The following is a 21,544-nucleotide window of genomic DNA, read 5'->3' on the forward strand; positions in this document are numbered from 1 at the left end:
AGATTGCTACCCGAAAAATACTTGTGACTAGTGAATACTAGTACAGTCATGCATTACTTAACAATGGGGATACATTCTGAGAACTGCATCATTAGGCAGTTTCATTATTGTGCAAACATCATAGAGTGCACTTACACAAGCCTAGATGGTACAGCTTACAGACATGTAGGCTATATGGTATAGCCTACTGCTCCTAGGCTGCAAACCTATACAGCATGGTACTATACTGAATGTTGTAAGCAATCGTAACACAATGCTATGTATCTGTGTATCTAACTATAGCTAAATAGGCTGGGCATGGTGGCCCACACCTGTATTTCTAGCACTTTGGGAGGCCAAGGTGGGTGGATCACCTGAGGTCAGGAGTTTGAGACTAGCTGGCCAACATGGTGAAACCCCAACTCTACTAAAAATAAAAAAATTAGCTGGGCGTGGTGGCAGGCGCCTGTAATCTCAGCTGTTTGGGAGGCTGAGGCAGGAGAATCACTTGAACCTGGGAGGCGGAGGCTGCAGTCAAGTGAGATTGTGCCACTGCACTCCAGCCTGGGTGACAGAGTGAGACTCCGTCTCAAATAAATAAATATATATATAAAATATATATAGCCAAACAGAGAAACTAAAGTACAGTACAATATGGTAATATAATCTTATGGGACCACTGTCATAAGTGCAGTGCAGTCCAGTGCTAGCCAAAATGTCATTATGCGGTGCATGATCGTATATTAAAAAGATCACTGTTCTAAGAGTCAGAATGCAGTCATCCCTTCAATAAATAATTATTCGGGGTAGTCTACTAGATACTTGGGATACAACTGATCCTAGGAGCTCATAGTGTAGTTAGAAGACCTCGGTTTCAATACCAGTATAGCAACCAGCCCAATGACTTTGACTAATACATTCTTAATTTCTCCCAGCCTCCTGTTTTCTCTACTACAAAATAAAAACATATATTGCCTAGACTGAAATATTATGAAAATTATGAGGTAATATGTGAAAACACATTATGAATTATAAAGCCTTATACAAATGTAAAAGAATCAAGTATCTCTAAAATATATTTGAGAAATATTTGGGAAATAAAGCATTGGAAAACGCTAAGTTAGAAATAATTACAAAAGCACTCAGTTAAGCAAATTAAAATAGTTATAATCAGGATCATAAATATAAGAATATAATATATAAGTTTTGCGTTACTCTATTTCCTTGGACTAAGAGTTCTCATTGACATTAGAAGATAAAATAATTAACTGAAAGATGTAAAATCTTGTTCATAATCTGTGATTTATAGGCTACTAAATAAATGGATGGATTATTGCCACACTTACCCTACAGGTAAAAAATGATGTAGAATAAGATCAAGCTTTCTTGGTTCTTGACAAAAATGTCTGAAGAGCAAAGGTGTCCACGGAATGACAGCTGTGGGACGAATTATGAAGGCAAGTGCCACCAGGGATGAGTACTTGACACTGTAAGAGGAAAATGTGTGATAAGACAAGTGGGAAATTAACTTGAAGTTATCTATCATTTACACTGTGATTTGACATTTTCCTTTTGGTATAAATAGCTATATGAACTTTTTTTTTTTTTTTTCTTTGAGACAGAATCTCACTCTGTCACCCAGGCTGGAGTGCAGTGGCATGATCTTGGCTCACGGCAACTTCTGCCTCCCAGGTGCAAGCGATTTTCCTGCCTCAGCATCCCAAGTAGCTGGGATTACAGGTGTGTACCACCATGCCCGGCTAACTTTTTGTATTTTTAGTAAAGATGGGGTTTTACCATGTTGGCCAGGCTGGCCTCAAACTCCTGACCTCAGGTGATCCGCCCACCTCGGCCTCCTAAAATGCTGGGATTACAGGCTAATCCCCATGCCCGGCTAATTTTTTGTATTTTTAATGGGAGACGGGGTTTTACCATGTTGGCCAGGCTGATCTCAAACTCCTGACCTCAGGTGATCTGCCAGCCTCGGCCTCCTAAAGTGCTGGGATGACAGGCAGGAGCCACTGTGTCTGGCCTAAATAGCTATATTAACTTTTGCAGGTTACTTACGCTTTCTGGGTCTTAGTTTTTCTTATCTTTTAAAAAAGATAATATCTAAAGCCGTTTTCAGTGCTCATCTTCTAATTCTAGTATTTTCAAATAAGAAGTTATCATATGTCTTAATGCCAGTCTTGTGTGCTAAAAAGTATACTTTTTATCTCATAACTTTGCCAATTACTTTCTTGATAAAAAAAAAATGATCAAGTTTCTCCTAAGGAGCTATAAGAAAGTCATACAGAGAGACTTTCTCTAAGAAAAAGCATGCGCATTTAAAGAAACAGGATTATTTAGGCAGTGACGGGCTCAGAGTATGTATAATTTTGTTTTGAAAGTAAGTTAATTTTAGCCAAGTGAAATATATATACATACAACTGATAAAAGGCCTACTGTATAAACTGTATGATCATGGATAGAAATATAGATTTTTATTAACAGGACTTCTCTAAACTAATGGTTGAAAGAGATGATTTGATAATTTAATCATGAGGACTATGAATAGTATATTATTATGTGGAAAAATACTTAGCCCTGTAAAAAATTAAAAGAAAGCAAAATAAGACAACCTATATTACCATTATATACCTATTAACTAATAAAAATAACTATAAAGAAATTTGTAGGCCAGGTGTAGTGGCTCAGGCCTGCAATCCCAGCACTTTGAGAGGCTGAGGTGGGTGGATCACCTGAAGTCAGGAGTTCAAGACCAGTCTGGCCAAAATGGTGAAACCCTGTCTCTACTAAACATAGAAAAAAATTAGCTGGATGCAGTGGCAGGTGCCTGTAATCCCAGCTACTTGGGAGGCTGAGGCAGGAGAATCGCTTGAACCTGGGAGGTGGAGGTTGCAGTGAGCTGAGATCATGCCATTGCACTCTAGCCTGGGCAACAAGAATGAAACTCCATCTCAAAAAAGAGAAAAAAAAAAGAATGAAATCTATAATGTTGATGAGGATGTAAGTTCAAGGATAACAAATTCAAATGCTTATGGAGACCCAGTAAACTATAAAAATGAGAGAAGGGGCTGGATGCGGTGACTCACGCCTGTAATCCCAGCACTTTGGGAGGCCGAGGCAGCTGAATCACTAGGTCAGGAGTTCAAGACCAGCCTGGCCAACATGGTGAAACCCCATCTCTACTAAAAATACAAAAATTAGCTGGGCGTGGTGGCACATGCCTGTAGTCCCAGCTACTCGGGAGGCTGAGGCCCCCCGGCTTGAACCCGGGAGGCAGAGGTTGCAGTGAGCCGAGATGGAGCCACTGTACCCCAGCCTGGGCGACAGAGCGAAACTCTGTCTCAAAAAAAAAAATAAAAAATAAAAATGAGAAATGTAGGCTAAGTTTGAACCATGGTATTGTCATGAAGGAATCCTAGCCCAAAATACTATTAGAACTTCCAATTTTTCAAGAGAAACTTGAAATCCAGGTTTTGATACATGAGCTTGAAATTTAGGCCAGGTTTGATGGCCCATGCCTGTAATCCCAACGCTTTAAGAGGCCGTGGTGGGAGGATTACTTGATCCCGGAGTTGAACACCAGCTGGGCAACCTAAAGAGACCCTATCTCCACAATTTTTTTTTTTTTTCTTGAGACAGAGTTTTGCTCTTGTTGCCCAGGCTGGAATGCAATGATGTGACCTTGACTCACTGCAACCCCCACCTCCTGGGTTCAAGTGATTCTCCTGCCTCAGCCTCCTGAGTAGCTGGGATTATAGGCATGCACCACCAAATCCAGCTAATTTTGTATTTTTAGTGGAGACGGGGTTTCAACATGTTGGTCACACTGGTCTCGAACTCCCGACCTCAAGTGATCCACCCGTCTCGGCCTCCCGAAGTGTGGAGATTACAGGCGTGAACCACCATGCCCGGCCAATACTTGCATTTTTTAAAGGAGTGTGCAAAATGTCATTTTATTGTCAGGTCTGGAATAGTATCTGTCATGCTTTTACAAGGAAAAATGCTTATATAGCAGTCCTTTTGTACCACATGACCCTTGCACTTCCTGACTGAATTAGGGAAGGGCACCTGGGCCCAGGTAGCCAATCTAAGGCTGGCCAGTGTGAAATAAAGTTATGTCCAGATAGAGACAATGACATTTAATGGACCTAATTCGATTCTCTCAAATTGAATGTGAGATATGGAGAAATTTGGGTAATTGCTAGCAAGAACAGAAGTGGACAGAGACTAGCTAAGCCCCTAAATGATGGAAGACTAAGGCAGGATTCATAGGCTATTTGGGATATAAAGGCACAACAAAACAGCCCATTCCCCAAAACTGCCTTGGATTCTGCATAACATTTCAATTCATTTGTGTGGCTCAGATATTCTACAGTTTTCTTCCAGTCCTAGCCACAAGGCTTGAGATGCCCATTTTCCCTTTTAGCCTTAAAATAAAGTCCTCATCATATATGTAACTTGAGTGAATGCTTTTTCTTGTAGTTAAGAGAGTCTAAGACAGAAATGATCTTATTTGATTTGATCATCCTAACAACCTTTTGTGTAGGAAGAATGGATACTAGAATTTTAACTAGATCCCAAATTCTGGCTTTTTTCCTTTCAGTATATCCTAAATACTGCTATTACAAAAGAAGTTTTTCAAAATCAGATTTGATTGTCATGCTGCTCAAATGGTTCCCTATTACCTCAAATGGTTCCCTATTACCTACAGAATAAAATCCAAATTCAAAGTCCCATTCCAGCCTCATCCCTTATTCTTCTCTTCTTCCATGCATCCTACAACACTCTATAACTACTCTGGACAGTCTGCCTTGAATATACTGTAACTGTAACTGTAAATGAAGCCCATTTACAGTTCTATGCCTTCACTCATGTTCCCATTGCGTGGTATTTGTTTCCCCAGTTTAAAGGAAGCCAAATAAAGTCCAAGTATTTCCTATTTGCCCTGCCAAATCTCTTCTCCTCCAGCCTTTATTCAGTCTGCACGCAGGAAAGCTGACCTGAATGGACAGCATCAGTGGCTACCTTGCTTTCTGGCTTCTGACTGTTTTGGGCTGAGAGGCAGAAGAGTTGGGTCAGGATTATTTAGTCCCCTGGCTGTCTCCTCATTATTGCTAAAGGCTGGCTGTGCCTGTCCCTGCTGGGGCCCTCTCTTACGATTATAGCTTTTTATAGATTCCAGTAACCATTTCTTCTCCTTGCTCCTTGGGGCCTAGAGATAATACAGACTTCCTGCTATAACTATGCTGGGGGTACTATGGTGTTTCCATATTGGCTTTCCTAAATATTGTCTAAACCTTTGCAAATATTCCTTTTGTTAAACTCTCCTTAATTATCCTGTTTAAGTATTATCTGTTTTCTGCTATAATATATCAACTGAAAATTTGTGGTTCTCATGACTCATGAAAATTAGGGGGTCTACTAGACATTACAATATGTTGATATTTAAGATTTTTCAAAAGCAGAGTTTTGTACATAATTATTAACAATAATTTTTCTTACCTGTTCATAGACTTTGAACCCTCCAAAGGATAGTAGAAAAGAGCAATTATAGTGAGAACAGTTTCCATGGTGTTTGTAAGGGTTCTGGTACAGCAATACCATGTGAACCAGGAGCACAACTGGCAAAAAAACTAAGAAAAAGTATAGAGCAAACATGTATGAAGTTGGAAATGGAAAACCTTAGTACATATTATCTTCTAAATAGCAAGCAAGTCTAAATATTGTGAAAAGGACATCAAAAGGTAGATGATGTTAAAGTAAGTAGGCATGCCCAAACGTTGTTTTTAGAAAGTTATATCAAACACAGGTTTATGGTAATAGCAGATCTGTATTTGTTCATGTTAAGAAGTTTATACTTTCAGGTGCATTTTTATGGCACTTCATTTGATTTAAAATCCCACTTTCCATTAATGAAACACATAAAAAACAGATTCTTTGATGGTCGAGTTTACAGATGATTGAAATTCATAACTAGATTCTTCCAATCAATATTTCTCAAACTGTCTTATAGTACTGACACAAGTATTATGACTGTTTTTTGTTGACCTTGTTTGGAATGTTGCACTTGTTTGGAATGTCTCCCTGTTTTGGAATGCTGATGAAAAATTAAGACAAAACAGGAAAGAGGAAAAAAAAGTCAGGAGACATTATTAAATTTTAATTTGGAAATGGACTAAATTAATGAATCAGTTTTTGGAAGAACATGCACACAGAGCACCATTAAGTCTACAAAACAAATGTGTTAAAAGAAACTTGTTAGTTGAGGCAATTGTTAAGCATGTGGCACTAGCTTCCCATCTCACCAAATATAGCCTTTAAAAAATGTTCCCAATTTTCATGAAAGTAAAGGTTTTTCCTAAACTAGAAGAACCTAGTGCTGTATCCTTTTTTTTTTTTTTTTTTTTAGAGAAGGAGTCTTGCTCTGTCACCCAGGTTGGAGTGCAGTGGCACGATCTCTGCCTCCTGGGTTCAAGCAATTCTCCTGCCTCAGCCTCCCGAGTAGCTGGGATTACAGGTGTCCGCCACTATGCCTGGATAATTTTTGTATTTTTAGTAGAGACGGGGTTTCACCATGTTGGCCAGGCTGGTCTCGAACTCCGGACCTTGTGATCCACCCACCTCAGCCTCCCAAAGTGCTGGAATTAATAGGGGTGAGCCACCACACCTGGCCCTAGTGCTGTATCTTTGGAGGAAGGACTTCAAAGCCATCATGACTTTTGCCTACCATTTTATGTTGAGCCTTCAGCAATTACATAAAATATAAGCACAAAATAATGATGCTAATCATATTGCTGAATCAATTAGCAAGGACTTAGTTGCTAAACCAATCTTTCTTTTTAATGCAAAGGAAAAGAATACCTGCAGAAATGTTCCCTTTCTAATTTATTAATAAATTATATTTCAGAAATATGTTGCTAAATTGGTTACTTGGAATTTAGAATGTATTTTCCAATAGAAACAATATAAAAAAGGTAGTAAGACTTTCAAACAGGCTCATATAAGCTTATTAACTTTACAAAGAGCCAAGTGAATTAACAACAGTACTACAGAATCCAATCCCTCATCAGGATATTGTTTAAATGGGAAAAATCCATTCAAGATTGGAGTGGGAGATGTCAGGAATCTATCTCCCCATCTTGAAATAAGTCAAATGACAAAAGATAGTCTTCTATACTATACTTTCTTCCTTACATGAGTGCAGTAATTGCACCAACCTAATACTTCCAACATCCCATTCAGAAGTGAAAGAGTTTCAGTGCAAAAAGATTTCTCGGGCTGCACCTCAGATAGAGGCTGGCTAGAGGAACAGAACAAGGGTTGTGAACAGCTAAGATGCTTTGTGAGGTAGTTGGTAATTTAGAACTATCCCTACTCAGTTCTATGGAAAGAGAGGCAAGGACAGTTTTGAGGAGTGAAGGGGCTTCCAAAGGTTGTCTCCCAGGGTTTGGACTCTCATAGGGTTCGAGGGCATCAGTGGCTTACACTGTCCAGGGCTTAATCCGAAGGAAAGACATGGCAGGTGCCACTTGCATGTTACTGTTCTTATTTATGGAAGTACCTCTATAAAGTTGTATGAATTATCTTCTAAAATTGTTTTGGGAATAAATGTTTCCATGAGCTTTATACCCATAGGAACGAAATAACTGGCATACAGCTTCTAAAGTATTTAGGACTTACCACCCATTTTGCCACTTCCTGATTTTCTAGTTGCTTCATTAATGAGTAAAGTCTGACATCTGCTACAGCAGACAGAAGTGCTTGGGCAAGTCTAGGAATCCAAATCTTCATCAGTTAAAAAGAAGAACAGGATGTTAAAAACATCTGTTGGTTCAAACTGAATTATGATAAAAGTCAACAAGCTGATCCAACTATCTATGGGAAGCCATTCTTAGTACAAAAATAGGCAATATATTTTTCTATTCTTCCGTAAAACTACATCTTTTTTTCTACAAAAATTATGTTCTCATTAAAATAATCAATGTAGTTTTAAGTTTTACCAGTCTCATTCTCTGTATGTGTGTGTATATATGACATATATACACATATATAGACACGCATACATTATAAATATAAAATACCATATTATAAATATAAATATATATCTTTATATATAAATATAAAATATTTAACAGTCTCATTCTCTGTATGTGTGTGTATATATGACATTTATACACATATATACACACATATATATTATAAATATATTTTTAAATTATTTTTATTATATTGATTGATTGACAGGGTCTCACTCTGTTATCCAGGCTGCAGCCTTGAATCCAGGAGTGAAGCAATTTTCCTGCCTCAGTCTACTGAGTAGCTAGGACTTCAGACATGCACTGCCACACTCAGCTAACCTTGCCTCAAATGATACTCCCACCTTGGTCTCCCAAAGTGTTGGGATTACAAGTGTGAGCCACTGTGCCTGGCCTTAATTTTAATGTAAATATTAATAGCCAATCATTTAATTGTGTTAAGTTTCTGTTTTATTTATTTATTTATTTTTATGAGACGTCTCGCTCTGTCGCCCAGGCTGGAGTCCAGTGGCGCGATCACGGCTCACTGCAAGCTCCGCCTCCCGAGTTCACGCCATTCTCCTGCCTCAGCCTCCCACGCCCGGCTAATTTTTTTGTATTTTTAGTAGAGATGGGGTTTCACCATGTTAGCCTGCATGGTCTCGATCTCCTGACCTCGTGATCCGCCCACCTCGGCCTCCCAAAGTGCTGGGATTACAGGTGTAAGCCACCGTGCCCGGCCAAGTTTCTATTTTAAAAGTATATTTATATTCATTAGCAACAACAGGTTTTTAAAAATTCAAATATTTGCAGCACTGTGTACTACGTATCATGCTAAGTATTTTATATGTATCACCTCATTCAGTCCTAACAATCTTCTGAGTCAAGAACTGTTTTATAGATGAGGAAACTGAGGCACAGATGAGGAAACTGTGAGCCTTTTCTAAGGCTACACAGCTAGTAAGTATGAAAGCCAGCATTATAAACCCAGGTCTGCCTGACTTTAATTACTAAGTTATACTGCTTCTCTATCCTGCAATATAGATAATAAGATTATATTATCTATAAGATATAATAATAAGATAATAAGAAATACTTTTTTTTTTTTTTGAGATGGAGTCTTTTTTTTTTTTTTGGAGATGAAGTCTCACTCTGTTGCCCAGGGTGGAGTGCAGCGGCATGATCACAGCTCACTGCAAGCTCTGCCTCCTGGGTTCCAGCAATTCTCCTGCCTCAGCCTCCCGAGTAGCTGGGACTACAGGCGCACGCCGCCACGCCCGGCTAATTTTTTGTATTTTAGTAGAGATGGGGTTTCACCATGTTGCTCAGGCTGGTCTTGAACTCCTGAACTCAGGCAATCCACCTGCCTCAGCCTCCCAAAGTGCTAGGATTACGGGCGTGAGCAACTGTGCCCAGCGAGACAGAGTCTTGCTCTGTCGCCCAGGCTGGAGTGCAGTGGTGTGATCTTGGTTCACTGCCACCTCCGCCTCCCAGATTCAAGCGATTCTCCTGCCTCAGCCTTGCGAGTAGCTGGGACTACAGATGCATGCCACCACGCCTGGCTAATTTTTTGTATTTTTAGTAGAGACGAGGTTTCACCATTTTAGCCAGGATGGTCTTGATCTTCCAACCTTGTGATCTGCCCGCCTCAGCCTCCCAAAGTGCTAGGATTACAGGCATGAGCCACTGCACCCGGCTAACAAATTACTTTTTAAAAAAGCACAAATATTCTGCAATTATAGGAACATGGTATTCAGATGACACTAAAGAGTAAATTTAAGTGTAAAACTGAAATAAAGACTAAATGTATTACAACTAAATTATAGTTAGAAATGCTAATGCTATGCACTAGCATCTCTCAGAGTTTTAAAAAAAAGATGTCATAGTTAATACTAACAAAATAACACTTGCTGGTAGAGCACAATTTAATCTTGGTTTGTTTAAAAGATGTGTTTCTAAAAATTTATACGTGAGTTTGTATTTTTTTATTTTTGGGAGACAGAGTCTCACTCTGTCATCCAGGCTGGAGTGCAGTGGTGCAATCTTGGCTCATGGCAACCTCCACCTCCCAAGTTCAAGCGATTCTCCTGCCTCAGCCTCCCAAGTAGCTGGGATTACAGGTGCCTACCACCATGCCTGCTAATTTTTCTATTTTTAGTAGAGATGGGGTTTCACCATGTTAGCCAGCTAGTCTCGAACTCCTGACCTCAGGTGATCCACCCCCCCTCACTCTCTCAAAGTGCTGGGATTACAAGCGTGATCCACCGCGCCGGCCATTAATTCTTATTTTTGTTGAAGCAAACTTCATTAACTTCATATTATAAGAGCTGCTTTACTTTTAGTTGTCAGTGGCTTTTAGCACTTTAGCTTTATGTTTTTTTTGTCCACAATGTGTAAATAAATGCTATAATTGGAAAGTTAAAGGTACCCAGTACTTAATTCCACATAAACTGTGCCCTGTAAAATACAGGAAAAGGCACTCATGTACATACCTTCTGTTTACTCTGCATAGGGAGCTATAAGCTTCATCCTTACTTCCCAGGCCCCCTGAAAGCAGTTCATATGAAAAGTCAATTTGGCTACAAACTTAATATGAGCCAACAGTGTGAGGTAGCTATTAAAAAGCTAAAAGAATTCCTGTGCTATGAGAAATGTAAGTTAATGGACCCACCATATTCTGAACTAGTTACTCTGCCTTCAGTATTGTGTCAGTTTGGAGATCCACATTTTAAGACGGATATTAATACATTACAAAGTGTCTAGAGGATACTATCTATGATTATGAGGTTAAGAGCTAGAGACGTTTACCCTGAATAAAGAGAAGTTTTTCTTTTTTTTTTTTTGAGAAGTTTTTCAAGGGTGGTTAAGTAGAAATCTTGAATTTAAAACAAAGTAGACTTTCGCATAAAAATAAGTGGAGTTCTGAACTCCCAGTCATTAGCAGTCTCTCCAGATTTTTGATGCCATAATTTTCCATGTTACAGTAAGGACCTGCTAAAGAGTAAAATAAAGCAGTGGAGTGAGGTAAAGAGAAGAACATGCCAGGCGTAACTTGAGCACCAGGCCTATGTTGGCAGCTCCTCATTCCATACTTCTGTTCTTTAAGCTCCTGACTCCTCCCCTAAGCTACAGGAGTCAAATACCCTTTTGTTGTCTTCTGACTATTCAAAGACCTTACTGTTGGCAAGCTTGGTGGCTCACCCCTGCAATCTCAACACTTTGGGAGGCAGAGGCAGGCGGATCATTTGAGTCCAGCCTGGCCATGGTGAAACCCCGTCTCTACTAAAAATACAAAAATTAGCCAGGTGTGGTGGCGGGTACCTGTAATCCCAGGTCCTCGGGAGGCTGAGGCAGGAGAATCACTTGAACCCGGGAGGCAGCAGTTACAGCGAGCCAAGATCATGCCACTGCACTCCAGCCTGGGCGACAGAGTGAGATTCCGTCTCAAAAAAAACAAAACCCAACAAACCTTACTATGGTTCCCCATTCAGGTTTCCCCTCCTCTTCCTCTTTCTTTTCACATGTTCCATGTCATCACAGGCCAAAAGACATATAACATGAGCCACACGTGTAATTTTAAGTTAGATAGCTGGCAAATTAAAAAGTAAAAACAGAAATGACCCCCAAATCCAAAACAGGTAAAATTAATTTCATCTTGTCTAACCCAATATATCTAAGGCATCATCATTTGAACATTTAATCAATAAAAAATTATAAAAATATTTTTATTCTTTTTTTGTACTAGGCCTTTGACATTCATTATGTATTTTACATTTCCAGCACTTCTTGAGTTGGACTAGCCACACTTGAAGTCTTCAACAGCTACATGTTAGCTAGTGGCTACCATGGTGCACAGTGCAGCTCTAAGCCATCTCTCCTTTTTAAAAATTTTTTGTAGAAACAGAGTTTTGCTATGTTGCCCTGGCTGGTCTCAAACTCCTGGCCTCAAGCAATCCTCCCACCTCAGCCTCCCAAAGTGCTGAGATTACAACTGTGAGCCACCATGCCCAGCTGTGCATAAGCCTTATGCAGTTTGTACAGGAGCTGCTATCTGGGAAGAGCACTAGGCTGTGAGTAAATACACCTAGGATTTAGCTCTAGTTCTGCTTTTAACACGCTGTGACCTTGGACTATTTACTTCACTTCTCCAACCTCTTCTAGCTTCAAAATTATGTATATAATTTGCTTAAAATAATCAATATGAGAGTATGAATGACTGATCATATCCTAATGAATCTCTACAGGGTCAAGTTCTAGATACGACAATGAGTTCCTTTTAGAGGGGTTGGAGCGGGTCAGGGGAGGCTTCCTTTACATCACAAAATGACCTGGTGGGTCAGCTACAGATGGAGGGCAGTGGATAGGTCTTGGAGGAGCAGGAAATTTTTCTATCTTGAAGACCTCTTCATTTGTAATCTGACCTACTTCCTGAGATATAAAATGTCATTGATGAGATTATGTATATTTTCTTGTGATTCCAGACTTTATGGATACCTTGCATAATCTATAAACTAGTAGATAACTGTAAGAGGAGAAAAGCCAGGTTGCAGCTCCTAAATTCTACCTGTGTTAATGGAAGAAACTCTGCTACTGCTCTGAATTCTCCTTCCCCATCATCTTCCCATTTGATGCATCAGTTTCACTGGTTTAACCCTAATTTCTCAATAATGGGGAAGCAAATATTGCAACGGGGAGAGTACAACCCTACCCTAAAACAAATACCCTAGAACCTGTGTCTTTCTAAGCTACACAAAACACCTCAGGATTTGGACTGCCTTTGGAATGCTGAGCCATTAACCCCCACTGACAGAAATCAGGGAGAGCCGTCTCATCTGATGACAGCTTAAAAGATCATGGGAGTGAGGCTAGAGAAACTTTTTCACCATTAGTCCTGCCCTTGTACCATCTCCTGGCAACTGACCCCAGCAATTAATAGCCTAGGAATTACAATCCTACTTACTGTTGATGCCTAATTACTATATAGCACAATGATTATGCAGATCATTAAATTTTTGTCAAATTAAAATTTTTAAAGTTTTAATTTCAACACTAAATCCTCAGTGGGTTTAGATGTATACAGACTTCATAAAATCATATCACATGGTCTTCTACTTACAAGGTAAAAAACACAAAATACAACGGTGCTCTCAAGTGATACTTTTTTTGCGGGGGGGGGATGGAGTTTTGCTTTTGTTGCCCAGGCTAGAGTGCAATGGCATGATCTCGGCTCACCACAACCTCCACCTCCTGGGTTCAAGCGATTCTCCTGCCTCAGCCTCCAGAAAGGCTGGGATTACAGGCATGCGCCACCACGCCTGGCTAATTTTATATTTTTAGTAGAGACAGGGTTTCTCTATGCTGGTCAGGCTGGTCTCGAACTCCCAACCTCAGGTGATCCGCCTGCCTCGGCCTCCCAAAGTGCTGGGATTACAGGCGTGAGCCATCACGCGGGCAGATCACCTCAGGTAAGGAGTTCAAGACCAGCCTGACCACATGGAGAAACCCCGTCTCTACTAAAAATACAAAATTAGCCGGGCATGGTGGCGCATGCCTGTAATCCCAGCTACTCGGGAGGCTGAGGCAGGAGAATCGCCTGAACCCGGGAGGTGGAGGTTGTGGTGAGCCAAGATCACGCCATTGCACTGCAGCCTGGGCAACAGGAGCGAAACTCCGTTCCCCCCCGCCCCCAAAAAAGAAAGAAGTACACTTCTAATGTCCAAATAATACATAATATAGTCATTTTGAAAATCTGCACATCATAACAGGATTCCTCACGGCAGGATATTTTCATGCTCAGTCTTGTATTTCAGCACAAACTAAAGAGTTACACATCACAGTATGTCTGTAGTATCATGGGCTTCCCAGATATGGCTGGACTTTAGCAACAGTAGCCTTTTAAAAACAAATTCCATGGCCCCAATATCATTTAGTTAATATACATTAAGATTGAAAAAGGCAGAGTAAATCTACTTTTATAAGTATTTTGGTTACTTTTATTTAAACTTACCAGCAACTGAACACTATCTTTCCCTAAAAGATGAAGAATCTTGTAAATGCTTGCAAAGATTAAGGGATAAGTGTAACTCCTCAATCTCTCTGTCCATTCCCAAGTCAAATAACCATAATTAGTAACATTAAGGAGTAAATGTCAAATAATATTGAAACCTATTTCCGTGTTTTTTTTTTTCTTTTTTTAAGATGGGGTCTCACTCTCTTGCCCAGACTGGTCTCAAACTTGGGCTCAAGTGGTCCTCCTGCCTCTACAGGTGCACGCCACTTCACTTGGCAAAATCTATTTTCATTTCCATTTATAAAACAATATTTTATTTTGTGGCAGTCTTAAAACAGCATTTTATACTGGATATTTGCATTAAAAATTCAATTGGCCAACTAAACTCTTAACTTCTTCAAGGCAGTAATGTGTTTTTTACTTTCTCTGTATCCTCCAAGTGCTAAGTACTGTGGGAATGTAAGCTAACGGCTGTGTCAAGTATATTAACATGAAAGATACAGGAGAAATATTTGTATAAAATAATAGTGAACTTTGATGAGTTAAAATTATTTGGGGAAAATATGGAAAACTGAAAATATGTATAGTAGTTCCCCTTATCTGTGGTTTCACTTTCAATGGTTTCAGTTGCCCATAGTCAACCACTGTCTGAAAATACGAAGATATTTTGAGAGAGACCACGTTCACATAACTTTTATTATAGTACTGTGTTATAATTTATACTTGTTATATTTTAATACTGTTAATCTCTTACTGTACCTAATTTGTATAAACTTTATCATAAGCATGTGTATATTTTTTACATATATAAAAACAGTATATATAGAGTTTGGTACTGTCTACATTTTCAGGCATCCACTAGGGATCTTGGAAACTATCTCCTGAAGACGAGCGAGCAGGGGGGACTACTCTAAAAGAAACTGAGCACAATTTCCAAGATGAACTACACACTCATAGTCTGGAAAAGAAACCACAAAGGATATTTGAAAACCATGTGATGTGAAACTTCAAGAGACTGCCAGTATTCATCTGGAACAAAACTGGTCTGTACTAAAAAGCAGTTTAATATTCGTAAAGCTATGGTAAACAAGACCAGATAAATATTTTCTCCAAGAAGATCTGAAAAACAGAACAAAACAGGTAATAGTGACACAAAAGTCAGGCAGTTCCACTTGCAGTACTTAAAATCTGCTGCTCTGGTTGGCCCCTTGTAAGGCACAGTAGGGACCTCTGGCCCCTCCACACCATTCTTATAGCCAACCTGGGGAAGGTTATACAAGGACCACAGCCTCATCACTGGGTGACTGCCACTGTTTTAGTTTAACCAACTTTTCTTGCAACTTATTGTATAAAGATAATATTAAAATAAATACAAAAAAAAGGAGTGGGTTAACTAAGGCCTTAGGCTAATTAATTAGGTCATACTATGTGTGTATCTAATGAAAGAAACCAGCTAACAAATTACTAATTTGGGAAGCAGCCCTTTGTATATGTGCAATATAAAATGGTCCTCTGTACATATATATTGATGCTTACTATTATATATGCCAGGCACTGTGTTAATTTCTTTACATGCATCTCACTTAATCCTCCAAACAATATTATGGGATAGGTATTATTAGCCCCATTTTACAGACAAGCAAATTGAGGCCCAGAAATTAAACTGCCTTGTCCAAATAAAGTTGTAAATTACTTATCAGGATTCAAACCCGGGTCTGTCTGCTGTCTCCAAAGTCCTGCTCTTGACCACAAATGGATAGCCTGTCGGCCAAATACAGAGTATTTTTTAAAAATTTGAATTTAGTTGCCAACATTTAAAAATCAGAATTTATATTAAAATCTGTGTTTCCAGCATTTCAAAACTCGTTAAGATCTGGCAACACTGAGTTCAACGGGCAACTGGCTGGTAATGAAATATACGAGGCTCCTTTTAGATGGGGCAGGAGCTCTCCAGACAGCGTCCCCTCACTCACCCCCGCGGCGCCTGGCGCTCTTCTCCCGGGTGCTGAAGTACAAAGTAGACTTTCTCTTTCGCAGCTTTATCTTGCCGTGGGAGCGGTTCTGGAGACCACGCAAAGTGAGGATAGCATCTCCGCCCCCCGGCTCCATTCCGTACTCGCTTAGGGGCCTCCTCATCCCCGGCCGCCACCTTCCTGAGGCGGAAGAAAGCTGCGGTAGCGCGCTGCTCGTCCATCCATTAAGTTTGACCTTTGCGAGCAGCCGTCGCTCGGAAGCCCGGAAGTGACCGGAACTGGCAACTTCGTCGCTCCCACCCGACGTGGTGACCCGCCTACCGTTTCTTTTCGCCGTTTCCGAACCGAGGGATCGCTACTCGCCTTTGGCTTGGCGGTCACTGTGCTCGGGGGTCCGAAAACTGCCGGAAGGAGCCCGGTTTCTGGAGGGGAGCAGGCGGTAGCGAGTTTAGCGACGTGGAGCAGGCGCAGAACAGTCGGAGGTGCCTGAGTGGTTATTAAAAATGGTAACGGTAATTATAGACGTCAGTGTTGGTGTTAACATTTCAGATTCGTTGCTCTCACAAAAAATGCGTGTTCAACGAGGTAGGCAGGGTAGAGACGATTTAGCTTGTACAGATGTGGAAACAGGCTGAATGGTTCCTATTTTTTTTGTTGTTGCTGTTGTTAGTTTTTGTTTGTTTTTTTTGGATTTTTTTTTTTTTTTTTTTGAGATGGAGTTTCTTTCTTGTCGCCCAGGCTGGAGTGCAGTGGCGCGATCTCGGCTCGTTGCAACTTCTGCCTCCCGGGTTCCAGTGATTTTCCTGCCTCAGCTCCCGAGTAGCTGGGACTACAGGCGCGCCACCACGCCTGGCCAATTTTTGTATTTTTTTGTAGAGACAGGGTTTCACCATATTGGCCAGGCTGGTCTGTAACTCCTGACCTCGTGATCCGCCCGCCTCGCCCTCCCAAAGTGTTGGGATTGCAGGCGTGAGCCACCGCGTCCGGCCCACTCCTCCTGTTAAAAATAAAACCAGGCCGGGCGCGGTGGCTCACGCCTGTATTCCCAGCACTTTAGGAGGCCAAGGCGGGCGGATCACGAGGTCAGAGGATCGAGACCATCCTGGCTAACACGGTGAAACCCCGTCTGTTCAAAAAATACAAAAAATTAGCCGGGCGTGGTGGCGGGCGCCTGTAGTCCCAGCTAAGTGGGAGGCTGAGGCAGGAGAATGGCGTGAACCCGGGAGGCGGAGCTTGCAGGGAGCCCAGATTGCGCCACTGCACTCCAGCCTGGGCGACAGAGCGAGACTCCGTCTCAAAAAAAAAAAAAAAATAAAAAAAGTATGCATTTAAAACCATTGAGAACATTCTGTAATAGAAAAGATTTTAGCTTTGTCTTATACCCTTCCCTAATTCATTTCCTGTACTCCTTATATACTTATATTCTTGTTTTAATTAGTAACATATTATAAAAATATTGTTCACTCCAGTGCAAAGTAGTGACATAAAATCTTTTAAAAAGACATTGTACTAAGTGATGGCTTTGCTTTCCATTTTTGTACACAGATTTGAAGAGATTTCCTGGGTGTGGAGTGTAACTTTCCAAAACCACCTTTTCCTTGAGCTTTATTTGTTGCAGCAATGTTTAGGAGATTGACTTTTGCACAACTGCTTTTTGCCACTATCCTTGGAATTGCTGGAGGAGTATATATTTTTCAACCAATATTTGAACAGTATGCCAAAGATCAGAAGGAATTAAAAGAAAGGGTGCAGCTGATACAAGAATCAGAAGAGAAGAAAAGTTAATACTACATGGAGTTAGGCCGGGCGCAGTGGCTCACGCCTGTAATCCCAGCACTTTGGGAGGCCGAGGAGGGTGGATCACAAGGTCAGGAGTTCGAGACCAGCCTGACCAACATGGTGAAACCCTGTCTCTACTAAAAATACAAAAATCAGCCAGGCTTGGTGGCGTGCGCCTGTAATCCCAGCTCGGGAGGCTGAGGCAGGAGCATCACTTGAACCTGGGAGGCGAAGGTGGCAGTGAGTCAAGATCACGCTGCTGCACTCCAGCCTGGGTGACAGAGCGAGACTCCATCTAAAAAAAAAAAAAAAAAAAAAAAAAAAAATACCTCATGGAGATGAACCATAATAATTGCTTAAAGTTCCATTTAATTATGTTAACTCTAAATAATCTAGCAAAAACATAGATGTATTTAAAAATAAATCATGGATAATGATTTTTTAACCTGACGCTGTTAATTTTAATGTTTATTGTATTTTTGTCGTTTTATGTCTTTTTACCAGGACAGATAAGTAATTTCCTTTTAAACAAAAGTGAATATTTTAGGAATATTTTCTACTTGAGGTTTATTTTTCTAGGAATTCAGCATATGCAGTATTATGGGGTGCCAGTCTCAGTGTGTATCAAATAATTGGGAAGGGTGTTTGCAATAGTATTTGTAGATATGTGAACCAAGTTAAACTACCTCAGGCAGAAATCTACTCCGTTACCCTGCAGTTAGATTGGTTTAATATATTTTGGCAGTCATTCAATCCCAGCTGTTTTTCATCTCAGGCAGTATGAAGGAGTAGTTGAGAATTGGGATGGCTCAGATTAAATTGAGGTTTTAGAGAAGGCAGATGTGGTTTGAGAGGATGGCAGATATGACACAGATGTTTTTTAATCCACTAAGCAAATTTGCATTAATAATGGTGTTAAGGGAGTAGTTAATTTATTATGAAGCTGTTCATATAGTTAAAAATTTTTTTGAACTTACTAAGAATTGGTATTACTTTTTACCTTAATGTTAAGTTTGTATTTTCTTCTTTTTTTTTAAGTTCTGGGATACATGTGCTGAACGTGCAGGTTTGTTAGATAGATATACATGTGCCATGGTACATACACCTGTCAACCCATCATCTAGGTTTTAAGCCCTGCATATATTAGGTATTTGTCCTAATGCTCTCCCTCCCCTAGCCCCCTACCCACCGACAGTCCCCAGTATGTGATGTTCCCCTCCCTGTGTCCATGTATTCTCATTGTTCAACTTATGAGTGAGAACATGTGGTGTTTGGTTTTCTGTTCCTGTGTTAGTTTGCTGAGAATGATGGTTTCCAGCTTCATCCATGTCCCTGCAAAGGACATAAACTCATTTTTTTTTGAGACGGAGTCTGGCTCTGTTGCCCAGGCTGGAGCGCAGTGGCGCGATACTGGCTCACAGCTACCTCTGCCTCTGCCTCCCAGGTTCAAGCAATTCTGCCCTCAGCCTACCTAGTAGCTGGGACTACAGGTGTGCACCACCATGCCTAGCTAATGTTTGTATTTTTAGTAGAGATGGAGTTTCACCATTTTGGCCAGGATGGTTTCAATCTCCTGACCTCGTGATCTGCCCGCTTCGGCCTCCCAAAGTGCTGGGATTATAGGCATGAGCCACCGCGCCTGGAGGTGCATGTGTCTTTATAGTAGAATGATTTATAATCCTTTGGGTATATACCCAGTAATGGGATTGCTGGGTCAAATGGCATTTCTGGTTCTGGATCCTTGTGGAATCGCCACACTGTCTTCCACAATGGTTGAACGAATTTACAGTCCCACCAACAGTGTAAAAGCATTTGTATTTCTCCACAGCCTCACCTGCATCTGTTGTTTCCTGACTTTTTAATGATCACCATTCTAACTGGCGTGAGATGGTATCTCATTGTGGTTTTGATTTGCGTTTCTCTAATGACAAGTGATATTGAGCTTTTTTTCATAAGTTTGTTGGCTGCATAAATGTCTTCTTTTGAGAAATGTCTTCATATCCTTCACTCACTTTTTGATGGGGTTATTTTTTTCTTGTAAATTTAAGTTCCTTGTAGATTCTGGATATTAGCCCTTTGTCAGATGGATAGATTGCAAAAATTTTCTCCCATTCTGTAGGTTGCCTGTTCACTGTGATGATAGTTTCTTTTGCTGTGCAGAAGCTCTTTAGTTTAATTAGATCCCATTTGTCGATTTTGGCTTTTGTTGCGATTGCTTTTTGGTGGCTTCGTCATGAAGTCTTTGCCCGTGCCAATGTCCTGAATGGTAATGCCTAGGTTTCCTTCTAGAGTTTTTATGGTTTTACGTTTTCCATTTAAGTTATTAGTCTATCTTGAGTTAATTTTTGTATAAGGTGTAAGGAAGGGATCCAGTTTCTGTTTTCTGCATATGGCTAGCCAGTTTTCTCAGCACCATTTATTAAATAGGGAATCCTTTCCCCATTGCTTGTTTTTGTCAGGTTTGTCGAAGATCAGATAGTTGTAGATGTGTGGTATTATATCTGAGGTCTCTGTTCTGTTCCATTGGTCTATGTCTCTGTTTTGGTACCATTACCATGGAGTTTTGGTTACTGTAGCCTTTTTGTATAGTTTGAAGTCAGGTAGCGTGATGCCTCCAGCTTTGTTCTTTTTGTTTAGGATTGCCTTGGCTATATGGGCTGTTTTTTGGTTCTACGTGAAATTTAAAGTATTTTTTTTCTAATTCTGTGGAGAAAGTCAATGGTAGCTTGATGGTAATAGCATTGAATCTATAAATTACCTTGGGCAGTATGGCCATTTTCGTGATTGATTCTTCCTATCCATGAGCATGGAATGTTTTTCCATTTGTTTGTATCCTCTCTTATTTCCTTGAGCAGTGGTTTGTAGTTTTCCTTGAAGAGGTCCTTCACATCCCTTGTAAGTTGGATTCCTAAGCATTTTATTCTTTTTGTAGCAGTTGTGAATAGGAGTTCACTCATGATTTGGCTGTTTGTCTGTTAAGGGTGTATAGGAAAGCTTGTGATTTTTGCACATTGATTTTTGTATCCTGAGACTTTGCTGAAGTTGCTTATCAGCTTAAGGAGTTTTTGGGCGGAGACAATGGGGTTTTCTAAATACACAATCATGTCATCTGCAGACAGAGACAATTTGACTTCCTCTGTTCCTATTTGAATACCCTTTCTTTCTTTCTCTTGCCTGATTCCCTGGCCAGTGCTTCCAATACTGTGTTGAATATGAATGGTGAGAGAGGGCATCCTTATGCCAGTTTTCAAAGGGAATGCTTCCATTAAGCTTGTATTTGCAATGAGATCTATAAATGTAATCACATATGTACGAAGTTCTTTATCTAAATCAACATGTTTTTATTATTGATGTCCTTTTTCTTAAAATGTAAATTCATTATAATTTAATCTCAGCTATGTTAAGTGGAGACCAGCATAGGTAATTTTTTTTTTTTTTTTTTGAAATGCAGTCTCGCTATGATGCCCAGGCTAGAGTGCAATGGCGTGATCTTGGGTCACTGCAACCTCCCCCACCCAGGTTCAAGCAATTCTCCTGCCTCAGCCTCCTGAGCAGCTGGGATTACAGGTGCCCGCTACCACACTTGGCTTATTTATTTATTTATTGAGATGGAATCTCGCTCTGTCGCCCAAGCTGGAGTGCAGTGGCTCAATCTCAGCTCACTGCAACCTCCACTTTCCAAGTTCACACCATTCTCCTGCCTCAGCCTCCCGAGTAGCTGGGACCACAGGCGTGTGCCACCACTCCTGGCTAATTTTTTGTATTTTTAGTAGAGACGG

The 21,544-nt window shown here is 40.4% G+C and overlaps 2 protein-coding genes across 5 annotated transcripts in view; one reads left to right on the plus strand and one right to left on the minus strand.

Moving 5' to 3' along the window:
* Positions 1–16,460, minus strand: part of PIGB (phosphatidylinositol glycan anchor biosynthesis class B) — a 36,793-nt gene extending 20,333 nt beyond the window's left edge. The window contains exons 1-6 of the mRNA XM_003266951.4: positions 15,987–16,460; positions 15,000–15,132; positions 14,011–14,131; positions 7,669–7,773; positions 5,491–5,621; positions 1,326–1,466 (exon numbers count right to left, since the gene is read on the minus strand). Of these exons, the coding sequence (XP_003266999.1) occupies positions 1,326–1,466; positions 5,491–5,621; positions 7,669–7,773; positions 14,011–14,131; positions 15,000–15,132; positions 15,987–16,149 (794 nt within the window). The 5' untranslated portion in view covers positions 16,150–16,460. The remainder of the gene's footprint in view (positions 1–1,325; positions 1,467–5,490; positions 5,622–7,668; positions 7,774–14,010; positions 14,132–14,999; positions 15,133–15,986) is intronic.
* Positions 15,074–18,213, plus strand: PIGBOS1 (PIGB opposite strand 1). 4 transcript variants are annotated; one of them, XR_004030427.1, is made up of 3 exons: positions 15,074–15,153; positions 16,051–16,492; positions 17,532–18,213. XR_004030427.1 is itself a non-coding variant. In XM_030814063.1 (2 exons), the coding sequence occupies exon 2, from the start codon at positions 17,607–17,609 to the stop codon at positions 17,769–17,771; it is 165 nt and encodes a 54-aa protein (XP_030669923.1). In that variant the 5' UTR covers positions 16,276–16,492; positions 17,532–17,606; the 3' UTR covers positions 17,772–18,196. The 4 variants fall into 4 exon arrangements, 3 of the variants coding, with proteins under 3 accessions (XP_030669923.1, XP_030669924.1, XP_030669922.1); XM_030814063.1 differs by lacking the exon at positions 15,074–15,153 and having other exon boundaries at positions 16,276–16,492; positions 17,532–18,196; XM_030814064.1 differs by lacking the exon at positions 15,074–15,153 and having other exon boundaries at positions 16,276–16,468; positions 17,532–18,196.
* The last annotated feature ends 3,331 nt before the right edge of the window (positions 18,214–21,544 follow it).

Source organism: Nomascus leucogenys, chromosome 6 (genome assembly GCF_006542625.1).
Source record: "Nomascus leucogenys isolate Asia chromosome 6, Asia_NLE_v1, whole genome shotgun sequence".
NCBI lineage: Eukaryota > Metazoa > Chordata > Mammalia > Primates > Hylobatidae > Nomascus > Nomascus leucogenys.